This window comes from Dipodomys spectabilis, unplaced genomic scaffold, assembly GCF_019054845.1.
Source record: "Dipodomys spectabilis isolate Male_0828 unplaced genomic scaffold, ASM1905484v1 ptg000019l, whole genome shotgun sequence".
Lineage (NCBI taxonomy): Eukaryota > Metazoa > Chordata > Mammalia > Rodentia > Heteromyidae > Dipodomys > Dipodomys spectabilis.
The window spans coordinates 23873596-23900925 of NW_024870696.1; the positions used below are offsets into that span (position 1 = coordinate 23873596).

General features: G+C 42.5%; 1 protein-coding gene and 1 long non-coding RNA gene across 2 annotated transcripts in view; one reads left to right on the plus strand and one right to left on the minus strand.

Moving 5' to 3' along the window:
• Nucleotides 1–20800, minus strand: part of Snx2 (sorting nexin 2) — a 41949-nt gene extending 21149 nt beyond the window's left edge. The window contains exons 1-7 of the mRNA XM_042674312.1: nucleotides 20608–20800; nucleotides 8558–8675; nucleotides 7751–7914; nucleotides 5924–5990; nucleotides 5650–5693; nucleotides 3824–3965; nucleotides 570–648 (exon numbers count right to left, since the gene is read on the minus strand). Of these exons, the coding sequence (XP_042530246.1) occupies nucleotides 570–648; nucleotides 3824–3965; nucleotides 5650–5693; nucleotides 5924–5990; nucleotides 7751–7914; nucleotides 8558–8675; nucleotides 20608–20715 (722 nt within the window). The 5' untranslated portion in view covers nucleotides 20716–20800. The remainder of the gene's footprint in view (nucleotides 1–569; nucleotides 649–3823; nucleotides 3966–5649; nucleotides 5694–5923; nucleotides 5991–7750; nucleotides 7915–8557; nucleotides 8676–20607) is intronic.
• A 339-nt stretch (nucleotides 20801–21139) lies between these two features.
• On the plus strand, nucleotides 21140–26380 carry LOC122103987. The gene is made up of 3 exons (XR_006146845.1): nucleotides 21140–21290; nucleotides 24559–24624; nucleotides 26282–26380. It is a non-coding gene; the product is annotated as an uncharacterized LOC122103987 (long non-coding RNA).
• The last annotated feature ends 950 nt before the right edge of the window (nucleotides 26381–27330 follow it).

The window sequence follows — 27330 nt, forward strand, 5'->3', positions numbered from 1 at the left end:
TCGCAACCTTCATGTTTTCTTCCTACACATATAACTTCTTAGTGCTCTTAAAGACTATGTTTATGATATAATAATATCTTCAATTAAATCATTCTTTTTTCTCCTAACAGCATAATGCAAAACTTGACATTATTTTGTTAAGACTATTTTTTTTTTTTTTTGGTCTGGTTGTGGGGCCTGAACTCTGGGCCTGGGCACTGTCCCTCAGCTCTTTAGCTCAAGGCTAGCACTCTACCACTTGAGCCACAGCGCCACTTCCGGCTTTTTTTTTTCCTGCTTATGTGGTGTTGAGGAATCGAACCCAGGGCCTCATGCATGCAAGGCAAGCGCTCTACCACTGAGCCAACTTCCCAGCCCTGTTAAGACTATTAATGAGGATTAATAAAAAACAATTCAAATACAGTACTGTGTTGCTGAAAAAAGCCATTTTTAAATTAAGTTTTTGAAGCAAGTGGTTTAAGTGATTTTTTGAAAAAATTAAAGAATAAAACATAGTTGTTATATAATGAGTTAGATTTATATTTCTGAAATAAAGCATACACACAATAAAGTATTGAATGTAGAATTACCTTTCAAGGGCTGCTCTCCGTTTTTCTACAAACTCAGTGGATGATGAATCTTCTTTACCTACTTTGACCTTGGTCATACCTTTGAAGAAGTTGAAAGAGATTCATGATTATAATGATTAAAATGATTAAATGATTATAATCATTTCTCCAGGGTTTAAAATACATACTTCAAACTTGAACTTGTTAAAAAAAAAAAATCTCCTAAGTTTTTAACTGTTACTTAAAGGACAAACCATTTTGAGGGGTCACATTTCATCCTCTTCTTTGTAAATAAATCCTTACAGTATGACATAAAGCAGAATTTGAGTTTTGTGGAGTTTTTGACCCATATTGTTATTTATATAAAAGCTCACATCAGTTTCTTTATCTACATATTTTATACTTCTGGCAAGTGAAATGTATTTACATTTCAGGACTATTCCCCTCCTGAAAGTGTCACAGGCAGGCCTCATGCATTAGTGTTTCACCACCGGCCTGCCTCATCCCTGGCTGCAATGTTCTTACATTCCAATGCTTATAACAGAACTTCCGAATAAGCAATCTGAAGCTCAATTCACATTTTCATTTTTTATAAGCAATAATTAAAGTTCTTTACTTTCAAGATGACAAAACAAAGATAAAAATATACTTGATGAACCTGTTGAACGCTTTCCCTGCTATAAGAGCACGTTTTGATGACCACAGCTGGGCGGCTGAGGTTCTGTTTTACTCATTTGTTTTGTGGATGAGGCTTGTTTTGTTTTTGACCTAGCGTCTTGTGTTGATCAGGCTGGCCTTGCATGACAAGGCTCAAGTGATCCTCCTACCTCAGACTCCTAAGGAGGCTCAACTCTGAATATATTAAGAGCCATTAAATGAAAGGGAAAATGACATGTTTCTGATATCTCAAAAAGAGCCTTTAAAAAAATCGCTGGATGCTGTGTTGGCTCATAGCTGTCATCCTAGTGAATCAGGAGGCTGAGATCTGAGGCTCCTGATTCACAGCCAATTTGGGCAGGAAAGTTGTAAGCCTTATCTTCAATTAACCACCCAAAAACCACAACTGGAGCTGTACCTCAAAGTGGTAGAATGCTATAGCCTTCAGCACAAAAGCTCAGGGACAAAACCCAGACCTTGAGTTCAAGCCCCATGACTGACAAATTTTTAAAGCATGGATTAAGGCTGGGTTGACACCTAGTGACAAAAAACCTAGCTACTCAAGAAGCTGAGATCTCAGGATCTTGGTTTGAAGCCAGACTGTCCAGGAAGTCCCTGAGATTCGTATCTCCATTTAGTTGCCAAAAAGCTAAAAGGGAAGCTATGGCTCAAATGGTAGGGTGCTAGAGTGCTGGTCTTGAGAAAAAAAGCTCAGGGATATTGACCAGGCCCTGAGTTCAAGTCCTAGGATCAGCACAATAAATAAATAAGTAAATAAATATGTAGGGCCAGGCATGGTGGTAACCTGTCTGTAATCCCAGATATTCAGAGGTCAAAAGAATCAGAATTTGAACCCAATACATGCAAAAAGTCAGCAGGGTGGTCATGATCTCAGTTATTCAGGAGTTAGAAGGACAGAGGTCTGAAGCTAGTCCTGGCAAAAATGCAACATCTTCTCTGAAGAATAACTAAAGCAAAAAGTTGTAGAACAATTAACAGATGACCTACTTGTAGTTTAACAAAATATAACATTTTGAGAAAGAAAATTGATGACTACACTTAATTTCCTGCTTCAAGCTCCTAGTGCTGCGATAACAGGGGTACGCTACAATGCCTGGATAGCAGTTCTTAAACTGTGCTTCAGAATATTCAGAGCATCTGGCGTTTTTAGGTATCCTTTCATGGGAGCTACAAGATCTCTTTTTCATAACAACATTAAGCTACTATGTTTTTTCTTAATCTCTGGGAGTTTATAAAAATCATGTGATATGCTATGTTACAACAAATTGAGACCAATTTTGTTTGTCTGAGACAGGATCTCACTGTAGCTTAGGCTGAACTGAAACTCAATATACAGCCTAAGTGATCTCAAACCAACATCCTTCTTCCTCTAATTCTTGACTGCTGCAATTAACTTCTATTAAGCCAGAAATTAGAGATGTATAAAATAACAGAAACAGAAAACCCAGTCTTAGGAAATGTTTTATCTTACAAAAATTATTTTCACCAGGACTTTATTTAATACAAGTTTATTCATAAATGAATGAAAACTTAAAAGCCCACAAAAGCAAAAGCTCTTTTAGAGTCTTCAATAAAATTAAGAACATAAGGTCAGCAAGAGAACATTTGCCTAGCATGCTTAAGGCCTTGAGTTTGGGCTCCCAGCACACCATATACACATACATGTGCACGTAGCACACACGCACCATTTGATTAGATTTATAAATTTAAAAACCCAGAAATATAAAAAATTAATTTAAATATGCCAGGTTTCAAAAAAATAAATGATACCAATAAAAATGCTTTTCAGCATTTTAGCATTTAAAGTTTAAAGTATTTTTCAAGATAATCACAATGAAAAGCGAAACAAGATTAGGAAAAATACTACTGAATTTTAAGAGACAACAGGTGTTTTCAGTTGTCTTGACAGTTAGATTAAGAAGAGTCCTTTTCTTTTGTAATTTTTTTTCCCCAAGTACTAAAGCTTGAACTCCAAGCTTTCCTCCCTTGGTTACCTTTTTTGTTCATATTTGGCACTCCAATACTTGAGCCATAGCTCTACTTCTGGCTTTCTGATAGTTAATTGGAGGTAAGAGTCTCAAAAATTCGTCTGCTTGGGATGGCTTCAAACCATGATCCCCAGATCTTAGCTTCCTGAGTAGCTAAGATTAGAGGCATAAGCCACTACCTCAGATTGCATTTTTTTAACTAAGCCTTTATTATTATTTAGAACTGTAGGAATTTATCTGTTGTTTGTGGTTTTTGTAAGTCTTACAATCTAACCCTGACTGGCCTAGAATTTGCAGAAACATTGAGGTATGAAATAAATTGAGAGGACTTGAAATAGTTTGTATATGCACAAAGCTAAGTCAAACATTATCCTAGGAAGGATTCAGTAAAACGGTGTTCTAATGATCCTAAAAATTACAGTTTACAACATTCAATACCCAGAGTCTGATGTATTAGAAAACAAAACTGAATGCATAACTATCATACAGAGAATGTTTATATTCTCAATCTCTAGGCATTATGAAAAAGTGAATTACGGAATCCACAAACCTTTGCAGTTAAAATTAAACTAGTAACAATAACAAAAATTATTTTTAACTCATGCTTACCTACTATACTCTTTTCTGGAGCTGGTGGCACAATGTAACCGACATGCAAATACTTGCTTGCTAATTTGCTATGCAAACCAAGAAAGTCACTGAATCTTCTTTTAACTGAAAATTCACTCTTACTGAACATGGAAAGAGAAGTCTACAAGTGAAGAATAAGCATTCAGATTTTCAATAGTAAGCAATTATCTAGAAGGTAATGCTCTCCCTGTCAACACACCCATACATACACACAATGCTCTTCTTTGCAAAAGAATATAGAGGATATATATATAGGCATACAGATTTCAAAATTTGAAAATCCCTAATTCATTGGGTTTTCCTTTTTTTTAAAAAAAAAGAACTTTAAGAGGACAGAAAATATTATTTTATTCTATCCTTGACCTACCTCACCCAAAACTACAATAATGATTTATCCACTCAGCCATAGTTACACTGATGTCTACGTTTATGTGTGTTTGTTTGTGTGTGCTGCCAGTCCTAGGGCTTGAGCTCAGGGTGTGGGCTCTGTTTCTGAGCTTTTGTGCTCAAGACTAGTTAGTGCTCTAACACTTGAACCACAGCTCTACTTCTAGCTTTTCGGTGGTTAAATGGAAATAAAGAGTCTCACAAACTTTCTTGCTGGGCTGGCTTTGACCTTCAATTCTTAAGATCTCAGCGTCCTGGGTAGCTAGGATTATAGGCCTGAGCCACAACTAATGATTCTTGAATCTTTTTATCTTATGGCCCAAAACTCCTTCTAATTTCAATACAGTATTTTCAAATACTCCAGGACTACTCTAGTTAAATCTCACTGGCACCTCAAACTCATTGTATTTTCTTCCACTTGAGCATGAGTTCCCTAAGACAAAAGGCATTTGTTTATCTTGTTCACTACTATATACCCTGGTGCTTGCATGGAGCCCGCCCACCACAGTAAGGCTGTATTCTACCTCATCATGTCTCTACACAAATTACTCCACCAACTCAAAATTTCTCTAGTTGGCAACTTAAACACCTCTCTTCCTTACTTCTTATAGTCAAATCCTTTTGATTCTACTTTCTACATACCTCAAGAAGCCATTTGTTTTGCTCATTTCCAGAGTCATTTCCTTGGTATAAGCATTACTTCTTTCAAACTAGGGACTGCTATAGTAGATTCTGTTTTAAGATTTGAAGGCCTACAATCCACAATCCTCTAATAATTGTAATGGCATCCTAGCTTGTACAATCTTGCCCTTTACTTCTTCTACCTTTCAATTTTCATAGTGAGAACAGAAATTGTCCTAAACAAAATTCTAATAGTGTCACAACTCTTATATCCCTCGCTTTAATGCTTAGGACTAAATCAAGTATCTCAATGTGGCTGCTCATTATATCACATGGAGGATCGCAGCCAAACAATTCAGTCATGAACCACTTCTTAGAGATTCTAGAAAGCCCAGTGCTTTCTTAAATTCTGGCTTTTACATATTCCTTTCTCATCTTCGTCTGGCTTAAAAGAACTTCTTCCCTAAGAAGCCTTGCCTACCACTCAAGTCTAGATTAGTTTTCTTCCTACACACTCTCACACAACACTCTATCAAATCAACTTTTGGTAAGAACTTCTTGGCAATCTTTATGAGATAGTAACCTTTAGGCTCACTTCCATCTTAAAGACTATATTCTCAAAAAGGCTCACCTTTGGGGGAGGGGAGGATGGGGGAGGAGCCGGGAGAGGGTGGGATGGGAAGGGAAAACAAAGGAGGCGGCTACAATGCTTGATAAGAAATGTACTCATTATCTTGCCTATGTAATTGTAACCCCTCTGTACAGTATTTTCACAATAATAATAAAAAAAGGCTCACCTTTGTTGTTACTCTGTATGCCATGTAAGCATTCATGCCATCACCTATAAGAAAAGTCAAGCAACAATAGAAAAATCATATACTTGGGTTGGTATTTAACTCATGGTAGAAGGCTTTGCCTAGCATGTACCAAGTTCCTAGCACAATAAAAATAAATAAAACAGCATGTTTAAAAAGTGTTATTTTAACACTGTAATTATGTGCTTAGTCAGAAAAAAAGGACAAGCTCTAGCAAACGAGTAAAAAATTTAAAATATAATAAATAGTAACTCACCAACTTTTTCTGGATCTGACACACCAATTTCTATATCAAACATGTCTCCATTTGCTTCTTCTTCAATCTAGAGTAGTATATTTAATTTTAGTATTAAAATTTCCAATTTATATTACTGTCACAATTACTACTAGTAATAATTTTTCATCTATGTTTCTACTTGAGTTACTGTCATAGTAACTAATATTAAAAGCCACTTAACATTCCATTTCTGAAAAACAATAAAAGTGTTATCATTTGCCAACTATGTAAACAAAACACAAATAAGGATCATTTGGAGAGAAAAAAATATATTGGAATTTCTCATATATAGAAAAATGCTTAAACTCCTTACTTTTTCCTTTTTATTTTTTGAGGGTCTTTGTACCACAAATGGCCTCAAACTCCTGATCCTTCTTCTTCAGTCTGATTACTAGGATTATAAGGCATACACTACCGCTGGGGTCACCTGCTTACATACTTTTTAAGCCAATTTTTTTGAAGCATGATATACTTATAGAAAAGGGCATTAATTTGAAGTGTATAGATAAATAAACTTTCACAAAATGGGTCACATCTCAAATAAGAAACAAGTACTATATCCCAGAAGGTGCTCTACTGCTTCGAAGCCCTCTAGACCTCACATACCACTCCTAACAATGTTCTTTGGTTTTATCTCTTTTTATTTTTTTCTTTTTTGCCAGTCCTTGGGCTTGAACTCAGGGCCTGGGCACTGTCCCACAGCTGCTTTAACTCAAGGCTGGAACCCTACCACTTGAGCCATCTCACACCACTTCCAGCTTTTTGTTTTTGTGGTACTGGGGAATTGAGTCCAGGGCTTCATGCACTCTAGGTAAGCACTCTACCACTAAGCTACGTTCCCACCCCAAATTTTACTTCTTTTTAAAGTTTCATCCCATGGAATCACTCATCTCTATTTGGCTTCTGTTAATATTATGATTTTGAGGTTATTCATATTTTTGTATGTAGTCATTTACTTGATTGTGGCCAATTTAGTGAACTATTTCTGTACAAATTATTTCATTTCATTTATTTATTTATTTATTTGGAGTCCAGTCGTGGGGCCTGAACTCTGGGCCTGGGCTCTGTCCCTCAGCTCTTCAGCTCAAGGCTAGTGCTCTACCACTTGAGCCACAGCACTACTTCTGGCTTTTTTCTTTTTGCTTATGTGGTACTGAGGAATCGAACCCAGGGCCTCATGCATGCAAGGCAAGCGCTTGCTCTACCTCTGAGCCACCTTCCCAGCCCACAAATTATTTTAGATAAATGATTTTTAAACATTTAGCTTTCCTTTTAAAATAGGCCTAAAACATTTTTGTTTCCCAAATGCATCTTATTATAAATTACTGCTACTTCTGGGAGCCATCGGCTCATGCCTGTAATTCTAGCTACTCGGGAGATCTGAAGCTTGCAATTCAAAGCTAGCCTAGGCAAGAAAAGTCCAAAAAAATCAATAATAATAAATATCAATTACTGCCACTTTCAGAATGATAAGCCAAATAAACTTCAATTCTTCATAAACTAAAAAAAATTGCAAAATTATAAGACCATATCATTAACCGATAATAGTGCCTTTCTTTTTAAAAACAAAGGCTAAAGTTAAATGGGAAATGTGGGTGAGTGATACAACACTTGCCTAGTGTGTGCAAGGGCCCAAGTTTTATCCCAAGTACTACATCCATCCATCACTCTATCTCCCAATATTCTTTTCCTAAAATGTCTGAATGGCTTTGATTAGGAACAGCTAACAGGAAAGTGACACTAGATGGGGAACAAAAATAAGTGCTACTTACATATAAATCTTAGAATACAAGCATTGTCTCGTACCTCTTCCCGGGATCTATCAAAGATCACAGGAGCGGATAGACTCTTTGATTCAATTCTGGGAGTAATGAGTGCAGTAGGGGTCACAGGGGTGACTGCAGGAGGTGCGTCTGAGGAGAGAATGGGTTCCCTTTCTGGGCTGTCCAAAGAAACTTCTTCTGTGGCTTCTAGACACAAATTAAACAAGTTAGATAAGGAAATTTCAAACAACTAATGGTCGATTTGGCAGTTAATGAAATGTGAAAACATTTTTAATAATATCCAGAAATAAATATCAAAACAATGTAGTTAAACATTATTATTACAAAAGAATTTCACATATCTTTCAGTTGTTTAAAACAACTAGGAACTTTTGTCAGTTTGGAAAAAATCATATTAAATCAGCTTAATCATCCTACTGGAGATTTTCTATACTAGGAGAGATGTAGCTACTTCTACATTCATTTGTGTTTAAATTTGTTATGTATCTTATACTTATAACTTACCTTTGAAATATTTTATTCAGGCTAGCATTGTGATGATAATGATGATGATTTTGTCAAGTTGTGGGGCTTGAACCCAGGGCCTGGGAGCTGTCCCTGAGCCTCTTTGTGCTCAAGGCTAGTGCTTTACCACTTGAGCCACAACACTACTTCTGGTTTTTGAGTAGTTAATTGCTTAAGCTGGCTTCAAACCATGATCCTCCAATCTCAGCCTCCTGAGTAGCTACAATTACAGATGTGAGCCACCACCATAAAATTTTTGGTTTAAATGGTATCTTCTAACAGAATATATATTATGATTGGTCACTACCGAAAGATAGACAGTTACCTGCAAAAAGATCTTCTCTATCATCATCTAGTTCAGCTTCTGCAGGTTTTGGACCATTGGAGTTTGCACTAATGTCTTCTGCAGGAAGACTTGCTGGTTCTGGTGATGATGGACTTGACTATTAAAAAACATACATATTGGATTAGGATGTGTATCTAATACAGTACAGAAATAGAAAATCCACTTAACAAGAAAATAACCGTTATTTATATTTCCTCCTTTATGGTTAAGAATAAATCCCAAACACACTATATTAAAAAAAAAAAATCACTTAAAATTTTAAGTATCTTCCCTTTAGAGGTTATTAACCTGTCCTCCTGAGTTAAAATTAACAAAACCCAACATGAACAGCAGCACTGAAATAAGATCAAGTTCCCTGATTTTTTTTTTTTTTTTTTTTTGGTCTGGTCGTGGGGCCTGAACTCTGGGCCTGGGTGCTGTCCCTCAGCTCTTTAGCTCAAGGCTAGCGCTCTACCACTTGAGCCACAGCGCCACTTCCGGCTTTTTTCTTTTTGCTTATGTGGTGCTGAGGAATCGAACCCAGGGCCTCATGCATGCAAGGCAAGCACTCTACCACTGAGCCACCTTCCCAGCCCCAAGTTCCCTGATTTTTAAAGAATAAATGCTTTTGTTTTGCCATTATCATGCTTGTTTTTCTTGCAGAAGGAGATGTCTCCAAGCACCAATAGTCTTAGAAACTCAATCGATCTTAAAAGTACCTGGCATATGCAAAATGTTCAAAAACACTGCTTTTCCATAAGAAAGATTACTATCAGTTGAATTAGTTATTCTATGATTTCTGAGTTTCAAATTAAAATAGGCCCTTCTTCCAAATTTTTACATTTCAGTTAATCTAAACATTATTTTGTACTTAAACATAATGAACAAGAAGTAGACCTCAGTTGTGCAGCTTTTTTCTTTTTTTTTTTTTTAATTTTTTTTAATTTTTTAAGCCTGAGCTCTGGGCCTGGGCGCTGTCCCTCAGCTCTTCAGCTCAAGGCTAGAGCTCTACCACTTGAGCCACAGCGCCACTTCTGGCTTTTTTCTTTTTGCTTATGTGGTGCTGAGGACTCGAACCCAGGGCCTCAGGTATGCAAGGCAAGCACTCTACCACTGAGCCATCTTCCCAGCCCCTGCAGCTTTTATTTTCTTATAACAGTTAAAACCAAGTCTTAAACTTAAACATGAAAAGTGGACTGTAATGTAAACTATGAATTTGGAGTGATAATCATGTGTCAATATACATGCATAAATTGTCACGCAAGGTGGGCATTGGTGGCTCACGCCTGTAATCCTAGCTACAAAGAAACTAAGATCTGAGGATCAAGGTTTGAAGCTAGCCCAGGCAAGAAAGTATGAGATTCTTATTTCTAATTAACTACCAGAAAACCAGAAGTGGTGCTGTAGCTCAAAGTGGTAGTACACTAACCTTGAGCAAAAGAACTCAGGGTCAGCAGTCAGGCCCTGAGTTCAAGTTCCACAACCAACGAAAATAAAATGAAATAAAATACAATCGTCACACATGTACCACCTGGGTAGGACACAGTGAAAATGGGGGAGGCTACGCATGTGCAGGGTTATACATGAAGTCAATGTGACTGCCACTGTACCTTTTGTTATAAACTTAAAAATCTTAAACATATAGCAGCCTTGATTGACTCAGAAAGATGAGTAAAATGAAACATTACATGAAAAAAGTTGGTAGTTACATGAGAAAACACTTGTTAACAAATGCTGCATATATTCTTCATATGTAGTTGAATTAAAAACAAAGAACAATATGAAAGTAGAAGGGGACTACACGGGAAGAAGGGGACCAGCATGTGTGAAAGAGGAGTGCAAAAGAGGTCTCTGATCCATTTGGAGTTGATTCTGGCGCAGGGTATATAAGGATCTAGCTTTAGTTTTCTACAGGTGATAACCAATTTTGCCAGCACCATTTACTGAAGAGGCTGTCTTTCTTCCGTTCTATTTTTTTTAGCTCCCTTATTGAAGATTAGGTGGCTATAGGTCTGCGGGTTCATTTCTGGGTTTTCAATTCTATTCCATTGGTCCTGAGGTCTCTTCTTGTGCCAGTATTTATATGGTACCATGCGATTTTTTTGTTGCTTCGTATGTCCCTCCTCCATGGTATAACACCGTTTTCAGTGAATTTGATGTTGGTATAATTTGGGGAGGGGAAGGGAAAAAACAAAATGTTTAAAATAGGGATACAGATTGACTCATTGCAACAATGAGATGTACAAGATGCTATGTCAAAAAAACAAACTTTACAATTTAGGCGGGGGTGGGGGGTATAGTTGAGGAGGTGGGATGGGAGGGGAAAAACAAAGGAAGAAGCAACAATGCAGGACAAGAAGTGTACTCATTACCTTGCTCATGTAACTGTAACCCCTCTGAACAGTATTTTCACAATAAAAACTTATTAAAAAAAAAAGAGCTGGGAAGGTGGCTCAGTGGTAGAGTGCTTGCCTTGCATGCATGAGGCCCTGGGTTCGATTCCTCGGCACCACATAAGCAAAAAAGAAAAAAGCCAGAAGTGGCGCTGTGGCTCAAGTGGTAGAGTGCTAGCCTTGAGCTGAAGAGCTGAGGGACAGCACCTAGGCCAGGAGTTCAGGCCCCATGACCAGATCCAAAAAAAAAAAAAAAGAACTAGCGAGGGAAGGGGTAACACTGCCCAAAAAGAAATGTACTCATTGCCTGACTTACATGTAACTGTAACCCTCTGCACATCACCTTTATAATAACAATAACAAAGAACTATATGCATATACTGAATAATAATTTAGCCTAATAGGTTAAAAATTAAAGGAACCAAAATGTATATAAACTCAATCTAATGAGAAAATACTATACAAATCTTTAAAAGATATTCTATAAAATGTCCAGTTAGTACTTTTTAAAAATTATCTAAGTATAAAAGTCAAGCCCTAGCCAAAGCATTCTCTTCCCTCAACTATCACACTGGAAGAGAAGAAGTAAAACTAATAATTAAATGCTATGTAGTAACCGAGACAGAACTTGAATAAAAACTAATAAAGGACGTAAAAATGAAAATCTACAGATTTAGTAAGAGGACAGTAATGACACTTTCTCAAGACTAATCTCCTGTTAGATAACTCTATTACTTTTGTCTAAGTTACTAGCTAGGTAAAGGTACATAAATACCTGTTAAGATTTTGGTCACTTCTCTACAAATCTTAAATTACTTCAATATTGGACACTTAAAAATTGCAAGTATTGGGGCTGGGAATGTGGCTTAGTAGTAGCATGCTTGCCTAGCATGCATGAAGCCCTGGGTTTAATTCCTCAGTACCACATAAACAGAAAAAGCCAGAAGTGGCATTGTGGCTCAAGTGGTAGAGTGCTAGCCCTGAGCAAACAAAGCTCAGGGACAATGACCAGGCCCTGAGTTCAAGCGCCAGGACCGGCAAAAAAAATTTTTTTTTTAAATTGCAAATATAAAGTTAAACCAAAACACTTAAGGTATAATAAGACACACACAATCACAAACTTGACTGTTTTTGATGATCTGACCAATTACTGTTCCTAGCTATATTTTCTATCAAATTGAGATGAGCCTAATAATTCTAATAAATCTAATTCTAATTAGATGAGTCTAGTCGTTCTAACAATTCTTCTTCAAAGAAAAAAATACACAAATAGGATACATATACTAAACCTTAGTAAAAACCAGAGAAATATATGTAAAAAAACAAGACATAATTCTGTCAAGGAACTAGCCTGGATATGGACCAAAAGTTAAGTATATTTATTAATTACACTAAAAAAAACCCTACTTATTTAACAGAGGAACAGTTTCAAAATTAAGTTCTATTACGATACATGAAGAAATGTGTACATAGGAAATGCTTCATAGGAAAATGCTTACACTTTAAGGTTAAATGAGAAAAGGCCAGTAGTGCATTTGTCAAATTAATTCTCATTTTTTTCATCTAAAAAGATGTATGCTACAAAAGTGAGAAGTCAAGCCTGAGGTATATGCCTGTAATCCCCAATTTGGGAGGCTGACACGAGTTTGAGTCCAGCCTCCCCTACACACAGAGATCCACTCCCTCACAAGAGAAAAGCGGCAGAAAAACTGTTAGACAGTGGGTTGCATGTGGTTATTTTAACTTTTAAAAATTTGTATCTTTATTTTCCAAGAGCTGAGTTAAAGAATTACAAGTGTCTCAATGGTAAAGTCTTATCACATGCTAAAGTATAGACTTAATTGTGAAAGTGTCAGGAAAGCTTTTCAGGCTATTATTTAGAATATTCTAGGACCAGTGTGATTAAAATAGGGGAGATCAAATGTGTGAGAATTAAGGCAGATTAGGGAACTATTAATCTAGAAAAACAATAGCAAGGATGATTAGAAAGATATGAGTTAAAAAGCTTCATAAACCAGGCATGGTGGTACATGCTTGCAATCCCAGCTACTTGGGAGGCTGAGGCAGGAGGATCACAAGTTTGAGTCTAGACAACTAAGGGCAACACTATGTACGTATAACACGAGACAGAAATTTTAAAAGACAGAGTTAAATTAAAGCAAACCAAAGAATCTACACTTTAGCCACTTCAAAGAGGATGGAAAAATCAGTAAATTTACTTAAATCTGGAAAAATCAAGAGTTTTAGATCTTGTCTCTACTTTTTCCAACAACCTGATTCCAAGCAGCCATTTCTCTTTGCCTATCCCCTTCTCTTGTAAGAACATGGAATTACAGTGCCCAGGCCCTGAACACAAGCCCAGACTGGCACTGAAAAAAGAATGAAAATAGTAATACAGCCACACATTTAGCTGGTTGCTTGTGGCTCAGGCCTGCAATCCTAGCCTCTCAGAAGACTGAGGAACTCCAGCCCGGCAGGAAAGTCCATGATTATGTCCAACAAAAATACTCAAAAAAAGCCTAAGTAGAGCTATGTCTCCAATGGAAGAGTGCTAGCCTTGAGCAAAAGCAGCTAGGGACAGTGACCAGGCCTTAAGTTCAAGACCCAAAATGGCACTGAAAAAAGAAAGAAAAAGAATATGGAATTATAGTTATTAGATTCAATTACTGACACTTTAAAATTTATTTAGCATTAATATTCATGTACTACTTACTATGTCCTATCTGCTTGAAAGATAAAGTAACCTTTCAATTTGCTCATTTGAAAGTTTCTCAGAGTGTTAGAGTGATGCTGTTTCATCTGCCCTAACTATATAGACACAATCCCTGGAGTAACTTTCTATAACATACATCTTACTTTTCTGACAGCAATTAAAAACATTTCAGTTTTAGTAGTCAACTTGTTCATTCCATGTTCCCAAAAGGTATATTTCTTATGCTAGTCTACTTCCATCAAATAAGTCACCATGAAGATTTTTGTATTTACAATTTCTACAGAATTTCATCTCTATATTAATATACGTTTGTATATCAACAACGCTCTCCACCCATATCCTCCTCCACTGCCCCTTGCACATGAAAGATAGATAAAGGTTCTTTCATTTAAACTTCACCTCCAGACTTTTGGGAGTTTGTCTCATTTTGCCAGTACCAGGGTTGGAACTAGATCTTCAAACTCTCACTTAGGTTTCATGATCAGAGGACACTCTACCTCTTGAGCTATACCTCATGTCCAAATTTTTGCTACCTATTAGAGATGGAATCTAATGAACTTTTCTGCATGGCCTGGCTTTGAACTAGGTTTCTCCAGATCTCAGTCTCCTAGTTAGCTAGACTGACAGGTATAAGTTACCAGAGTTCAGTCTGTCTTTGAAATAAGGTCTCTGTGACCCTTTGTCAACTGTCTCAAGCTCATGCCCTCCTGTCTCTGCCACTTGAGATTACAGATGTGTACCACCAGACTCATGAAAAGTATTCTTTATGATGGTTTATAGTTCTCATGTCTTGCATTCAGTGCCTCTTTTGGCCTCAACCTTCCAAAAACTTATTTTGCTACTCTTAATACTTAAAATTAATTATAGAGAATAGGACACTAGTGGCTCCTGTTACAATTCTAGCTACTCAGGAGGCTGAGTTCAAAACCAGCCTGGGCAGGTAAGAATCCAGCCCCGGCAGGCAAGTCTGTTGAGACCCTTATCTCTAATTAATCACACACACACACACACACACACACACACAGACACACACACACACACACACACACACACACACACACACGGAGCTGGGCTTACATAGTAGAATGATAGCTTTGAGCAAAAAAAAAGCTCATGAACAGCACCCAGGCCTGATCAAGTCCCCTGACCAGCACATACACACGTGTGTACACAGGCACATGCATGCACACATGCATATATACAATTGACGGAAATATAAACATTTGTCTCTCACTTTTGACTTCCTCATCCTGAATCCTGACGGTTCTGGTTCTATTTCCTATCTTTATAACCATTGTTTGATCTTTACTATACCATAATTGGACTACTAGAAAGAGTTAGCTGTGTATCAAAAATTGGTCCACATATAGTTCATCTCAAAATCACCCTTAATAGTAATGTATTAATTTTTAACCAGGTCAGACTAAAGAAAAAATTCAGTTAGTCCCCTAGTCTGCTTTAATTTTAGTTGCAAATCATTTATCCATCATTTTCTATTATTACTGCCCCATTTCACCTTATCTCAATTAAGAAATAAAATATAATTTTGTTTACCAACAGCAAAACAACATTTCTATTTTGGCTCTCAAAGTAGTTAATAACACAACAGAGCAGGTTCAGTGACAGACTATACATGGTAATTATCCAAAGTAAAGACAAAAGAGCTCACTGGAAAGCATCAAGGATGATAGAATTTAGAAATACACAAGCATCTACTAGTGTTCAGAACTGACATTACCAGAAGTGGCATATATGAGCAGATTATTTCCATACACAGAAGTACCTGGGTACCTCTCTTGATTCCTATGCTGTGTCCTTCATAGGAGCTCCCTACCATTGTTCTAGACAGTTTATGTTTCTGTTTGTAACCAAAACACTTATCAACATGTCACATATTAAGTAACTGCCATTCTCACTTGAGTGCCTTTGTTCATGTTAACCACCTCCTTCAGACTTCTCTCTTCTCTGTCTGTTATTTTCTCCAAACATCCCAACATCTCAATTCTTCAGAAGAGCCTTTAGAAGCAAACTTTATTCTACTTGTTGGCCCCTCCAATTTAAGTACAGTTCACTAACTTTTAATATTCTAGCTAAATATTACACATTCACCGGTGACTTGATACTTTCAAATATTCATTTAAGGAATACCTTCAATTAAGCATTTTCAAATGCCAAATTCTAATACAGGAATCATTATAGGAAGACAGCTTTTTTTTGTTGTTGTTGTTGGTCATGGGGCTTGAACTCTGGGCCTGGGCGCTGTTCCTGTGCTCTTCAGCTCAAGGCAAGCATTCTACCACTTGAGCCACAGAGCCACTTCTGGTCTTCTGAGTGGTTTATTGGAGATAAGAGTCACACGGCCTGGGCTGGCTTTGAACCGGGATCCTCAGATCTCAGCCTCCTGAGTAGCTAGGATGAAAGGCGTGAGCCAATGGTGCCCATCTACTTGCACTGCTGCCATCACCTAAACAGTATGGCAGAGTAAATACTGAAGGACTGCTTGTTTCTTTCTGGAAATAGGATCTCACTATATAAAGCTGACTCCCAACTCCAGATCCTCTCAAGTGCTAGGAGTACAGGTTTGTGCTGCTACACCCACCTAATACTCAATATTCACTCAAGTAAATCAAATCTTTTGGGACTACTTACATGATTCCATACATAGAAAATCCAGAGCAGAGAACTCTATTGTAATAAAAAGTCGTGGCTTTTTAGTTGAGGCAGAGGCATTAGGGAAAGGGAGGGATGGCATGGGAAGAATACAAGGTTTTTCTGAGCTGTTCTTTAAAAAAAAAAAAGAAATTGGGGAGTGAGGGAAGGGGTGACATTGTCTAGGACATTGTACTCTTTACCTAACTTATATAACTGTAACCTTTATAATAACAGTAAAAAAAAAAAAAATCGAGCTAGGTGCCAGTAGCTCATGCCTGTCTTAGTAGCTACTCTGGAGGCTGAGATCTAAGGATGGTGATTTGAAGCCAGCTTAGCAGGAAAGTCAGTGAGACTCTTATCTCCAAATAACTATAAGAAGCTAGAAGTGGAGCTGTGACTCAAGCAAAAAAGCTCAGGGACAGCACCCAGCCCCAGAGTTCAAGCCCAGGACTGGAAAAAAAAATCAATTCAGGTGGGTGCCAATGACTCATGCTTATAATCCTAAATATGGGGGAGGCTGAGATCTGAGGATCGTGGTTTAAAGCCAGCCTGAGTAGACCAAACTATGAGACAGTTATCTCCAATTAACCAGGAAAAAGCTGGCCCTGAATCTGGCCTCTTACCATTGGCGATATGGCTCAAGTGGAATAGTGCTGGTCTTGAGCAAAAAAAGCTAAGCAAGAGCATAAGACTGTCAGTTTAAGCCCTGGTATTGGTATGCATGCACACACGTGCATGTACACACACACACATGTAATTGTACAAAGGGATTTCATGGTGATATTTCATATACTCAGATTATGAAAATGTTCTAAGACTGCCCAAAAGTGACTGTTGCACACATCTATGAATACACTAAAATTGGGCTGCACACATTGATGGATCACTTATATGGTATATGAAAAGTACCTCAACAAAACTGTTTTAAACACAAGTATATAAAGTCCTGACATTTCTTTCTGAAGGTGCTATTACTCCATGCTAAACAGTGCTTAAAGATCAAACATCCTTAAGCTTAAGGTTACACCATTTAAGGAAAAAGTAGCATTCATGAGCAGTTTAAAGCCTTACCTTCTCACATACCAAGAAGAGCAAGGTTTTGCCAAATTCCTTCCCTTTGCACCCAGACTCTAACCTGGCCCCTCACCACTTTCTTTTTTTCATTCTCACTATAGAAACAATGGTAGAAGTGTGAAGCATTTTGTTGTCCAGTTCTGTTTTATTTTGAGTGTGGAGTGTTTCTGTGGTGTGAAAGGGCGCTGTTTTTGAAACAACATCTTGGATTACAGATATGTACCACTGTATCTTGGATTACAAGTATGTACCACTGTATCTGGTTCAAATAGCTTTTATTTACTGAAAACAGCTTTTTGTGACTTTTTAATTTTGAAAGGTAATGCATCACCCTCAAAATTTTCTACACAAATAATAGAACCTTAAAATCTCATACTTCATTGCTATTATAAAGATGATATACAGAAGAGTTACAGTTACCTAAGTCCCTTGCTCTCCTCCTACTTGGGTGATTTATTTATGTCTTACTTTCAATTTAAAGTTTAGGGTCTTTCTTAGGTGATATTTAAAGCAGATTGAATAACTTAGGGGCTACCAACTAGTGTTGTCTATAGACCTGAAACAGTATCAGAACAGCTTGTTAATAAGGTATAAATCTGAATCCAGAGCTACAGAATCAAAATTTGTACTTCAATAAGATCTCTAGAAAACTTACAAATATAGTTTGAAAAGCACTGGGGATGCAAGTAGTAGGTCCTAGGTTTGATTCTAGGTACCACAGGCAAACAAATGAAAATTACTGCAGTCCTAGACCAGGAAGGCCAAAGCAGGATCTTGGTCCTGAATCCTAAGCCATATAGGTTTTAGTGAAGTACAGGCATCTGCATTTGAAACAGGAGTACTATGGATTCTACCAGGGGGTCACCCAGCAATTCTACTCAAGAAGGTAAAATCTAGAGGCTCATGGTTCAGAGCCAGCCGAAGTAGAAAAGTCCACAAGACTTTGTCTCCAAAAAGACCAGCCCCCTCAAAAAAAAAACCAAAAGCGAACAAAAACACCAGCCACAAGCAGAGCTGGAGACATGGCTAAAGTGGTAGAATACCAGTTAAGGAAGCCAGCTGAGTAATGAGGCCACAAGTTCACACTTCCCCTCAAATTGAAGCCCTGTGTGTGAGTGTACATGCGTGTGAGTGTTGGACTTTCCTGTCCAGGCTGGCTTGGAACCACCATCAGATCTCAGCCTCCTGAGTAGCTAGGGTTATAGGTGTGAGCCCTAGAATGCAGCTTCAAAGCCCATTTCTTTAGAGCAGCTTCAGTATACTAAGAAATACTGCTATACAACCTTCCACAAATATGTTAAAGTGCAAATAAATTGAATCTACAAATTCATAGCCGTACTATCTTTCTCCCTTTTTCTGTTGTTGCTGGGGCTTGAACTCAGGGCCTAGGTGCTATCTCTTAGCTTTTTCAGACAAGGCAGGTACTCTACCACTTCAGCTACACACACTTTTAGTTCTGTTTTTTTTTTTGTTGGTTAATCTTGTCTCCCATGGCTGACTTCCAACCTTTGAGTTCCCAAACAGAATACAGGAATACAGGTTTCAGGATCCTGCAGACTCTTTCATAATGTTGAAGTAAAACTATAATATATGGCTACCTTTAAAAAGATATTGTAAAAAAAATTTTTTTTTTGGTCCAGTTGTGGGGCCTGATTGCTGGGCCTGGGCCCTGTCCCTCAGCTCTTCAGCTCAAGGCTAGCGCTCTACCACTTGAGCCACAGCACCACTTCCGGCTTTTTTCTTTTTGCTTATGTGGTGCTGAGGAATTGAACCCAGGGCCTCATACATGCAAGGCAAGCGCTCTACCACTGAGCCACCTTCCCAGCCCTAAAATTTTTTAAACTAATTTTTTAGGAGATGCTGGTTTTGACAGCCCGGTATACATTTACTATGTGTAAAAGTGTTAAGATTTTGTGAGGAATGAAAGGTGATCAAGGTACCACCCGCGGCCTGTGGAAGAACCTGTAATGCAGAGAGGGAAAGTCAGGCTGGGACCATAGCACATACAATTAGCCGTTTCAGGTAACTAATGGCCCGATGGGGTGGCTAATAACTGTAATCCTAACTACTCAGGAGGCTGAGCTATGAGGATCATTATTAGGGTGGAAGCCAGCCGGGGCAGGAAAGTCCTTGAGACTCTGAACTCCAATTAACCACCCAAACGCAGGAAGTGGGAGTTGTGGTTTAGTGGCAGAGAATCGGGCTTGAGTGAAAAGGGCAAGGGGCAGGTTCCTAGGCCCCATCCAATCCTCTGTCCCGGAACCAGCACAAACACGAAATAAAGAAATTCGGATGATGGATATTTTAAGTTCCAGTTGAGTCGGTGCAGAACTAAGCAGGGCAGCTTTAACAAAGCACTGAACCAGGTGGCACCGAGGCAAAGCACCGGGGCAATGTGCTGACATTCTGAGACACACACTTAAAATACCGTTTGAGAGGTGCAGGCTCCGGCCCAAAGCAGAGCCTTCCGAACGGGAACGAGACGGAGGCGGGCCCGACACAGTTAAGTTCCTAGAGGGTGTTTTCCTTTGACAAAAACAGGAACCCTCAGCTTCAGAGACCGCTGATCAAGCGAGAAGGGAGGAAAGGGAGTGAAGATCTGTTTCTGTTTCCCCCCGGGGCAGCTCAGGAGGGGGAAAACTCGCACGAAACCGGTTTCCCGCACGACTCCCCCCGCCTGAGCTCACCTTTCCCAACTACCTGGCCTCTGAAAAGCCCAGCACGGGAAACCGACGGACCCGACCCGGTCGGTGTGCCCGTCGGTTTCAGGTCCGAATCGGGACAAACAGTCCTCCCAGGGCCGAGTCTGCGGACCGCGCACGCAACGCCCCCCGCGGCCCGGGGCCTCGGGCCGCCGCTCCCGCGCTCCCCGCAGGCACACCGCCCCGCCTCCCGCGGGAAGCGCGCCCCGAGGGCCGGAGGAGCCCGAGCCGGGGCCGGGCCGGAGCCCGAGCCGCCCCGCCCGGCCTGGGAGGGGGCGCGATCGACCCGGGCCCGGCGAGCGGGGACGGCGCGCGGCGAGGCGCGGCCCCAGGCCCGCCCTCGGCCGAGGCCCGGCCGCTGACAGGCGCCGGAGGCGCGGCCCGCGTCACAGGTGTCACCGCGACCCGGCCCTGCACACCGCGGCACGGCGGCGGCTCGTCGGGGCTCGGGGCGGGGGGGGGGGGGGGCGACGCGCGCGGCAGCGCGGCCCGACACCCACCGCGACGCGGCCTCACCTCCAGCGTGGACACCGTGCTGGTGAACAGGTCCTCCCCGTCTTCCAGCTCCTCAAAGTCCGTAGGCTTTCCGTCTCCCAGCGGAGGAGGCTCCCTCTCGGCCGCCATCTTCGCTCGCCCCGACCGCGGCGCGAACTGGGCCTCGCGGACCTGTCACGTGAGCACGCACGGCCCGGCTGGCGCGCGCGACCCGCCGGCTGCCCCGCCTCCCCAGCCGACCCCTCGAGGCCACGCCCCCGTGAGGGCCCGCCCCCGGCCTCGTGACGGCGTGCGACGCCCGGCCCCGCCCCTGTGCGGCCCCGACCCGTGACAGCGCGCACCGCCCGGCCCCGCCCCCGTGCGGCCCCGCCCCCGGCCTCGTGACGGCGCGCCGCCCGGCCCCGCCCCCGTGCGGCTCCGCCCCCGGCCTCGTGACGGCGCGCGCCACCCGGCCCCGCCCCCGTGCGGCTCCGCCCCCGGCTTCGTGACGGCGCGCGCCGCCCGGCCCCGCCCCGCCCCGCGTCGGGGTCAGTGTCGGGTTCGCGCCCGCGGGCGGACCCGACGTGCAGTTACCCCGCACGTTCTCGTCGGCCCCGGGCCGCAGGACTCCGCCGGCCGGTACTGAGGCGCGGCCGTTGTCCCTCCCATGCCGCACGGCTGGCGCGCTACCGCTCGAGCCACAGCTCCGTGGCCAGCTCTTGGTGGTTAGTTGGCTTTCCTGCCCCGGCTGGTTTCGAACCGCGATCCTCGTCCTGAGTAGCCAGGACTACAGGCGTGAGCCACGGACGCCTGGCTGGGGCCGCCCGTGGGAGGACGGGCTGGGCCTGGGCGGGACGGGGCGCCCCGCTGGGGGTGCGGAGGGCCTTCATGAGCCGCCGCGGGCACCGGAGAAGACCCGGTTCTCCTCACTTCCTGCGGCCCGTGCGGAGGGGAGCACGGCCCGGATGTAGAGGGGAGGGGAGCACGGCCCGAGGCGGAGGGGAGCACGGCCCATGCGGAGGGGAGCACGGCCCGGATGTAGAGGGGAGGGGAGCACGGCCCGGATGTAGAGGGGAGCACGGTCCGAGGCGGAGGGGAGCACGGTCCGATGTGGAGGGGAGCACGGTCCGAGGCGGAGGGGAGCACGGTCCATGCGGAGGGGAGCAGGGTCCATGCGGAGGGGAGCACGGTCCATGCGGAGGGGAGCACGGCCCATGCGGAGGGGAGCACGGTCCGATGCGGAGGGGAGCACGGCCCATGCGGAGGGGAGCACGGTCCGATGTGGAGGGGAGCACGGTCCGATGCGGAGGGGAGCACGGCCCATGCGGAGGGGAGCACGGTCCGAGGCGGAGGGGAGCACGGTCCATGCGGAGGGGAGCAGGGTCCGATGCGGAGGGGAGCACGGTCCGAGGCGGAGGGGAGCACGGTCCGATGCGGAGGGGAGCACGTTCCGAGGCGGAGGGGAGCACGCCGCGATGCGGGCTTCCCTCCCAGCCCCAAGAGAGGAGCGGAGGTGGAGGGGGGAGAGGGGAAAGAGAGACAATGACAGGAAGCCCCGGCTCCTGCTCAGTTTGTCGGGAATGGACAGCTTGTCCTCAGGCGGTTCTTCTCTTTATTCTTGATTTCCACCTCTACCTACTCTGGTCTGTGTCTGTCTGTCCATCCTGGAGCTTAAACGCAGGGCCTGGGCGTTGTCCCTGAACTCCTTTGTTTCTTGAGCTCCAGCAACACCTCAGGCTTTCTGGGGGTTAATTGGAGATGAGTCTCACAAACTCTTACCCTGACTACTTCAGATCTCAGCTCCCCAAGTATGGAGGATTGCAGGTGAGCCCCATTTATCTTTCTTGGTGGCATGTAAATTAGTGGAAGCATGGGTTCTGCTGCTTATAGTTGGGTCGCACAGGAAAAGTGGATTGGGAGCTACTGGTGCACCCCTGTAATCCTAGCACTTGGGAGCTGAGGCTGGAGGCTCACATTGGTGACCAGCCTGGGCTACAGAGAGCGGCTCTGTTTTAACAGCCAATCAGTCAATCAATCAAACTAAAGGATTTATGGTTCATCTTCTGACCTCAGGAGGACCAGGGCTAGTGTGAAAGCTTCATTAAGGCCGGGTGCCGATGGCTCACTCCTGTAATCTCTGAGGATCGTGGTTCAAAGCCAGCCCAGGCAGGAAAGTCTGTGAGACTCTTATCTCCAATAAACCACTAGAAAACCGGAAGTGGCACTGTGACTCAAGCTGTAGGGGCTCACCTTGAGCTGAAGAGCCAGGGACAGCATCCAAGTCCAGAGTTCAAGCCCCACACCGACAAAAAAAAAAAAAAGTAGGGATATAAGGCCCTATTGCTCTCCCCTCCCTAGAAATGACATTTCTTGGTAGATAATTGGATCAAATCAAGTTTAGGTAGTTTTTAGGATGGTCATGATGAAGGGACAAACAGACTAAAGAATGTGTATGTAGTGTGCTGTCCCTGTCCTAGAGCTTGAACTGAGCCTGGACACTGCCCCTGAGCTTTTGTGCTCAAGAAGGAGGAATCTCTCAAAGGAGGAATTTTCCCCCCAAGCCATTGAAAGTGATGGGATAAGAATGACACTTGGCACTCAAAACACGATGTCCTGTTGGTGAGTGACACACGGCTGTGTGTGTGGCACACCCCTGTAAGTCTGAACACGAGACACACAGGGAGCCCTTGGAGTCCCAGTTTAAGCAATATAGAAATAAGAGGCGCAGGGAAATGGGAGGGGAGGAGGAGGAAAGGGAATATGACACATTACTCAGGAAGTTTGGGGGAAGTTTCTGTGAAGAATTTGCTGATTTAAGGGCAAAGATGAGGTCAGGCGTGGATGGGAAAGTAAGTGGGCAGTAAGGGAAAACAAACAGGTCAGGGAAGCTAGAGAGAGACCTTTTTTTTAACTAGATCCTGGTGAGTGAGCTGACACACAGGACGGGGGCTTTGAACTCATTATGATCTTCTCTGCCATTATATTGGGAAAATAATCATTTGGTTGCTTACATGAGTGATTATGATTAAGTGAAAATGTTTAAACCTCTTATGGGCAGGTAATGAAGTGTTTTTCCATTTGTTAAAAAAGAGGAAAAGAGAGGTAGAAATCAGGCCATCATAAGTACAGATAAACTATCATTAGGCGAAAAAGGCTCACGAAGCCTTAGTGGGCTCTTGCTAATGGCTGGTACCGAGTGACTCTGATGGTTACAGAGTCCTGCAGATGACATCCTTTCATTAGAAGTGTTGCTTCAGCGTTCTAAGGGGGTCATGAAGAGCACTTCCACACTTGAAAGAATAAACCAACAGGAAAACTCAGCCTTTCCCTTCTCATCCCTGGGCCTCTTTTCTCCCCTGGCCAACTGTCTCTGAAAACAAGAATGTGACTACCTGGGAATCACCTTTCCTCCCTTCCCCCTGCCTGCCCAGAAGTGAGTGCCTACAGATCTGTTGCTAGCCACGCTGGCTTCACAGGCTTAAGACTCCTCTCCCCGCCTCCCCAGCCACCCAGGGAGCCACCGGCAGAAGCCCTCCATACTTGGTTTAATGCTCTGCTGTCTCCAATATGAAGTTAATGATTTCACATAGCCTCAATTTTAATTTGTTCCCAGGACTTGGGCTTGAACTTAGGGCCTTATGTTCTTGCTTCACTTTTTCATTCAAGTCTAATGATTCACTGCTTGGAACCACAGCTCCACTTTTGGCTTTTGCTGGTTAATTGGAGATAAGGTTCTCATGGACTTTCCTGTCCAGGCTAGCTTTAAACCACAATCCTCAAGATGGCAGCTTCTTGAGTAGCTAGGATCGCAGGTGTGAATCATGAGCACCTGGCCTGTGTTTTCGTTTTATGGCGGCCCCTGGAAATTATGAAGCTGTGCAGACTCTTATCCTGCCAGTTAGGATGTTGGTAGATAGAGGACAGAAGGATTAGGTGAGAATATGCCTGACACAAACACAGAATAGCTGTGTTTCATGCCATTACTTTTCCCAGGAGAATTGCCTAAGTGACATTGTCGTCTTCAGCAATGGAGAAGATGAAAGTCGGGGAGGGTAGAAGGTATGTATTAGTCTTTTTTGTTCCATCATGCATCCTTTGAAAATAGCTGTCTCATCAGTCCTAGTTGTATCCCTAACACTTAATTGGCTTCATGACTTAATGAGGTAGTGAGTAGCTAGGATTACCCTAGTAACTTGATCTTTGGGCTCTTTCAAAATTCGTGTTCTTGCCTGTGTATAAGCCTCGGGTCTTGTGACTTAGATGGATACACATTAACTTCCTCTAACCTTCTTATCTAGGTCTTGCGCTGTGCACAGTAGTACTTGTCCAGCCTTTCTGTCAGGCTTCTGGCTATCCCCCTCCTACCCCCACTGTCATTTCCTCTCCCAGCCCTCGCTGGGCCAGCCTTCAGCTCATTCAGCTGATTCTCTAACACAGGGGATTGAACACAGGGCTCTATCCTCAGTTCCTCTTCCAGTTTCTATACCTCTGTCTGTCTTCACATCATGAATTCACATGGTAAATGTCTTGAGGGCAAGGGCCCTAAATTTTACATATTATAGCCTGTGTATGTGCCTAACATATCATCTTAAGTGAACAGTATGGCAATGCAATTATTATTTATTTTTGTTGGTCGTAGGGGCTGAACTCTGGGCCTGGGCCTGTCCCTCAGCTCTTCAGCTCAAGGCTACTGCCCTACCACTTGAGCCACAGCACCACTTTCTGCTTTTTCTGCTTATGTGGTGTTGAGGAATCAAACCCAGAGCCTCATGCATGCGAAGCAAGCACTCTACCACTGAGCTACCTTCCCAGCCCCTATTTTTGATGATTTCTACATTTCTGGCTGTCAAAACTCTTTACTAGGTATGGTGGTACAAGCCTATGATCCAAGTTCTTGGGAGACTGGGGCAGACAGGAAAATCACATGTTTGAAACCACCCTGAGCTACAAAATAACCCATGCTGCTGGGCGCTGGTGGCTCACGCCTGTAATCCTAGCTACTCAGGAGGCTGAGATCTGAGGAACCCAGTTCAAAGCCAGCCCAGGCAGGAAAGGCTGTAAGATTCATCAGAAAACTGGAAGTGACACTGTGGCTCAAGTGGTAGAGCACTAGCCTTGAGCTGAAGAGCTGAGGGACAGCACCCAGGCCCAGAGTTCAAACCCCATGATTGACCAAAAAAAAAAAAAATCCATGCTGGCACCAGTGGTTCAAGGCTGTAATGCTAGCATCAGTTGGCTGTACAAGGGCACTATATTTAACGTATCTGTTTATGGCTACAGTGTATCTTGGTTAGAATCACCCTTTCCATCCTTCTCACTCCCATCCCATCCCAATTCCCCCAAACAGTTTCATTAAGTTCCCTTGTTCCATTTTCACATGTGTATTCAGCCTTTTCCTCCTTCACTGGCCCACCCTCTCCCACTAATACCCCCACCAGTCAAGACCGGTTCCAACTTTCTCATTTCCTTTTGTTATACTGCCTCTGAAAATTGTTCAAAAGGATTTCAGTCTGGTACCTCACACCTAAGAATAACCAAATACCATGTTTTAATTATTATATATATTATGTATGACATACAATATATATACTATAATATATAAAAGATATATTATGATATAATATATAATATGCAAATATGTAAATGTATCATACATAGTATATTTACGTTTGTGTATATGATCCTGGATATATTTACATATATGTTTGTATTTTAGGTCTAATATCCACATATAAGAGAGAACATGCAGCCGGGTGCTGGTGATTCACGCCTGTAATCCTAGCTACTAAGGAGGCTGAGATCTGAGGATCACAGTTCAAAGCCAGTCCAGGCAGGAAAGTCGGTGATCTCTGATTAATCACCAGAAAACCAGATGTGGCACTGTGGCTCAGGTGGCAGAGTACTTGTCTTGAACTGAAGAGCTGAGAGACAGTGCTCAGACCCAGAGTTCAAACCCCATGACTGACAAAAAAAAAAATAAAAAGAACATGAAAGTTTGTCCGAAGCCTGGCTTAATTTTCCAGATGTATGGCTGCATAATACTCTGTGTGTGTGTGTGTGTGTGTGTGTGTGTGTGTGTGTGTGTGTGTGTGTGTGTGTGTGTGTGTCTAAATGTCCCTTGTGTCCTTGATACGTCCATCAGCTGTAGACTGTAGAGCATCTGAGTTGGGTCAATGGCTTGCTGCTGTGACTAAAGCTACAAGAGTGTGCAGGTGCAAACTATTTTCAAGTAATGCCACACTTCTAGAAACGGAGGGTCAGCATGTCAGCAGTCATCTGAAAGGTGAAAGGGAGCCACAATCAACCCTTAATACTCCATTAACTCTCTTAGTTTCACACGGGCTTCACAATTACCTAAAAACTCGAAATGTTTATATATAGAAAACTGGTTCTTACCCTGGTTAAAAAAATAATATAATGACTTGTTGTACTTGGGGTTGGGATACAATCTCAAAATGAATCTTTAGCTTGCCAGAAAAGGCCTGTCTCCGGTGTTCGCAGTGCCAGTGTCTCTGCTTGGGGGGAAAGACTTCTCCGAGCGGTGGGCAGTGATGCTGTGCTCCTTGACAAAAGAATGAAGCATGCTTATTACCAGAGTTCTGCTCGATCTTTCATGAACTTTCCTTGTCTCCAAGGCAGAAATTCATGCAATTGTTCACCCCTCTCCACTCTCCCCAAAGCAGCTGGGAAGGTCCACACAAACCCAGTGGACCGTCAAGTTTGTCAACAGCAGGAATCCGTCTGTAGAGCAAGCTACACAATGTC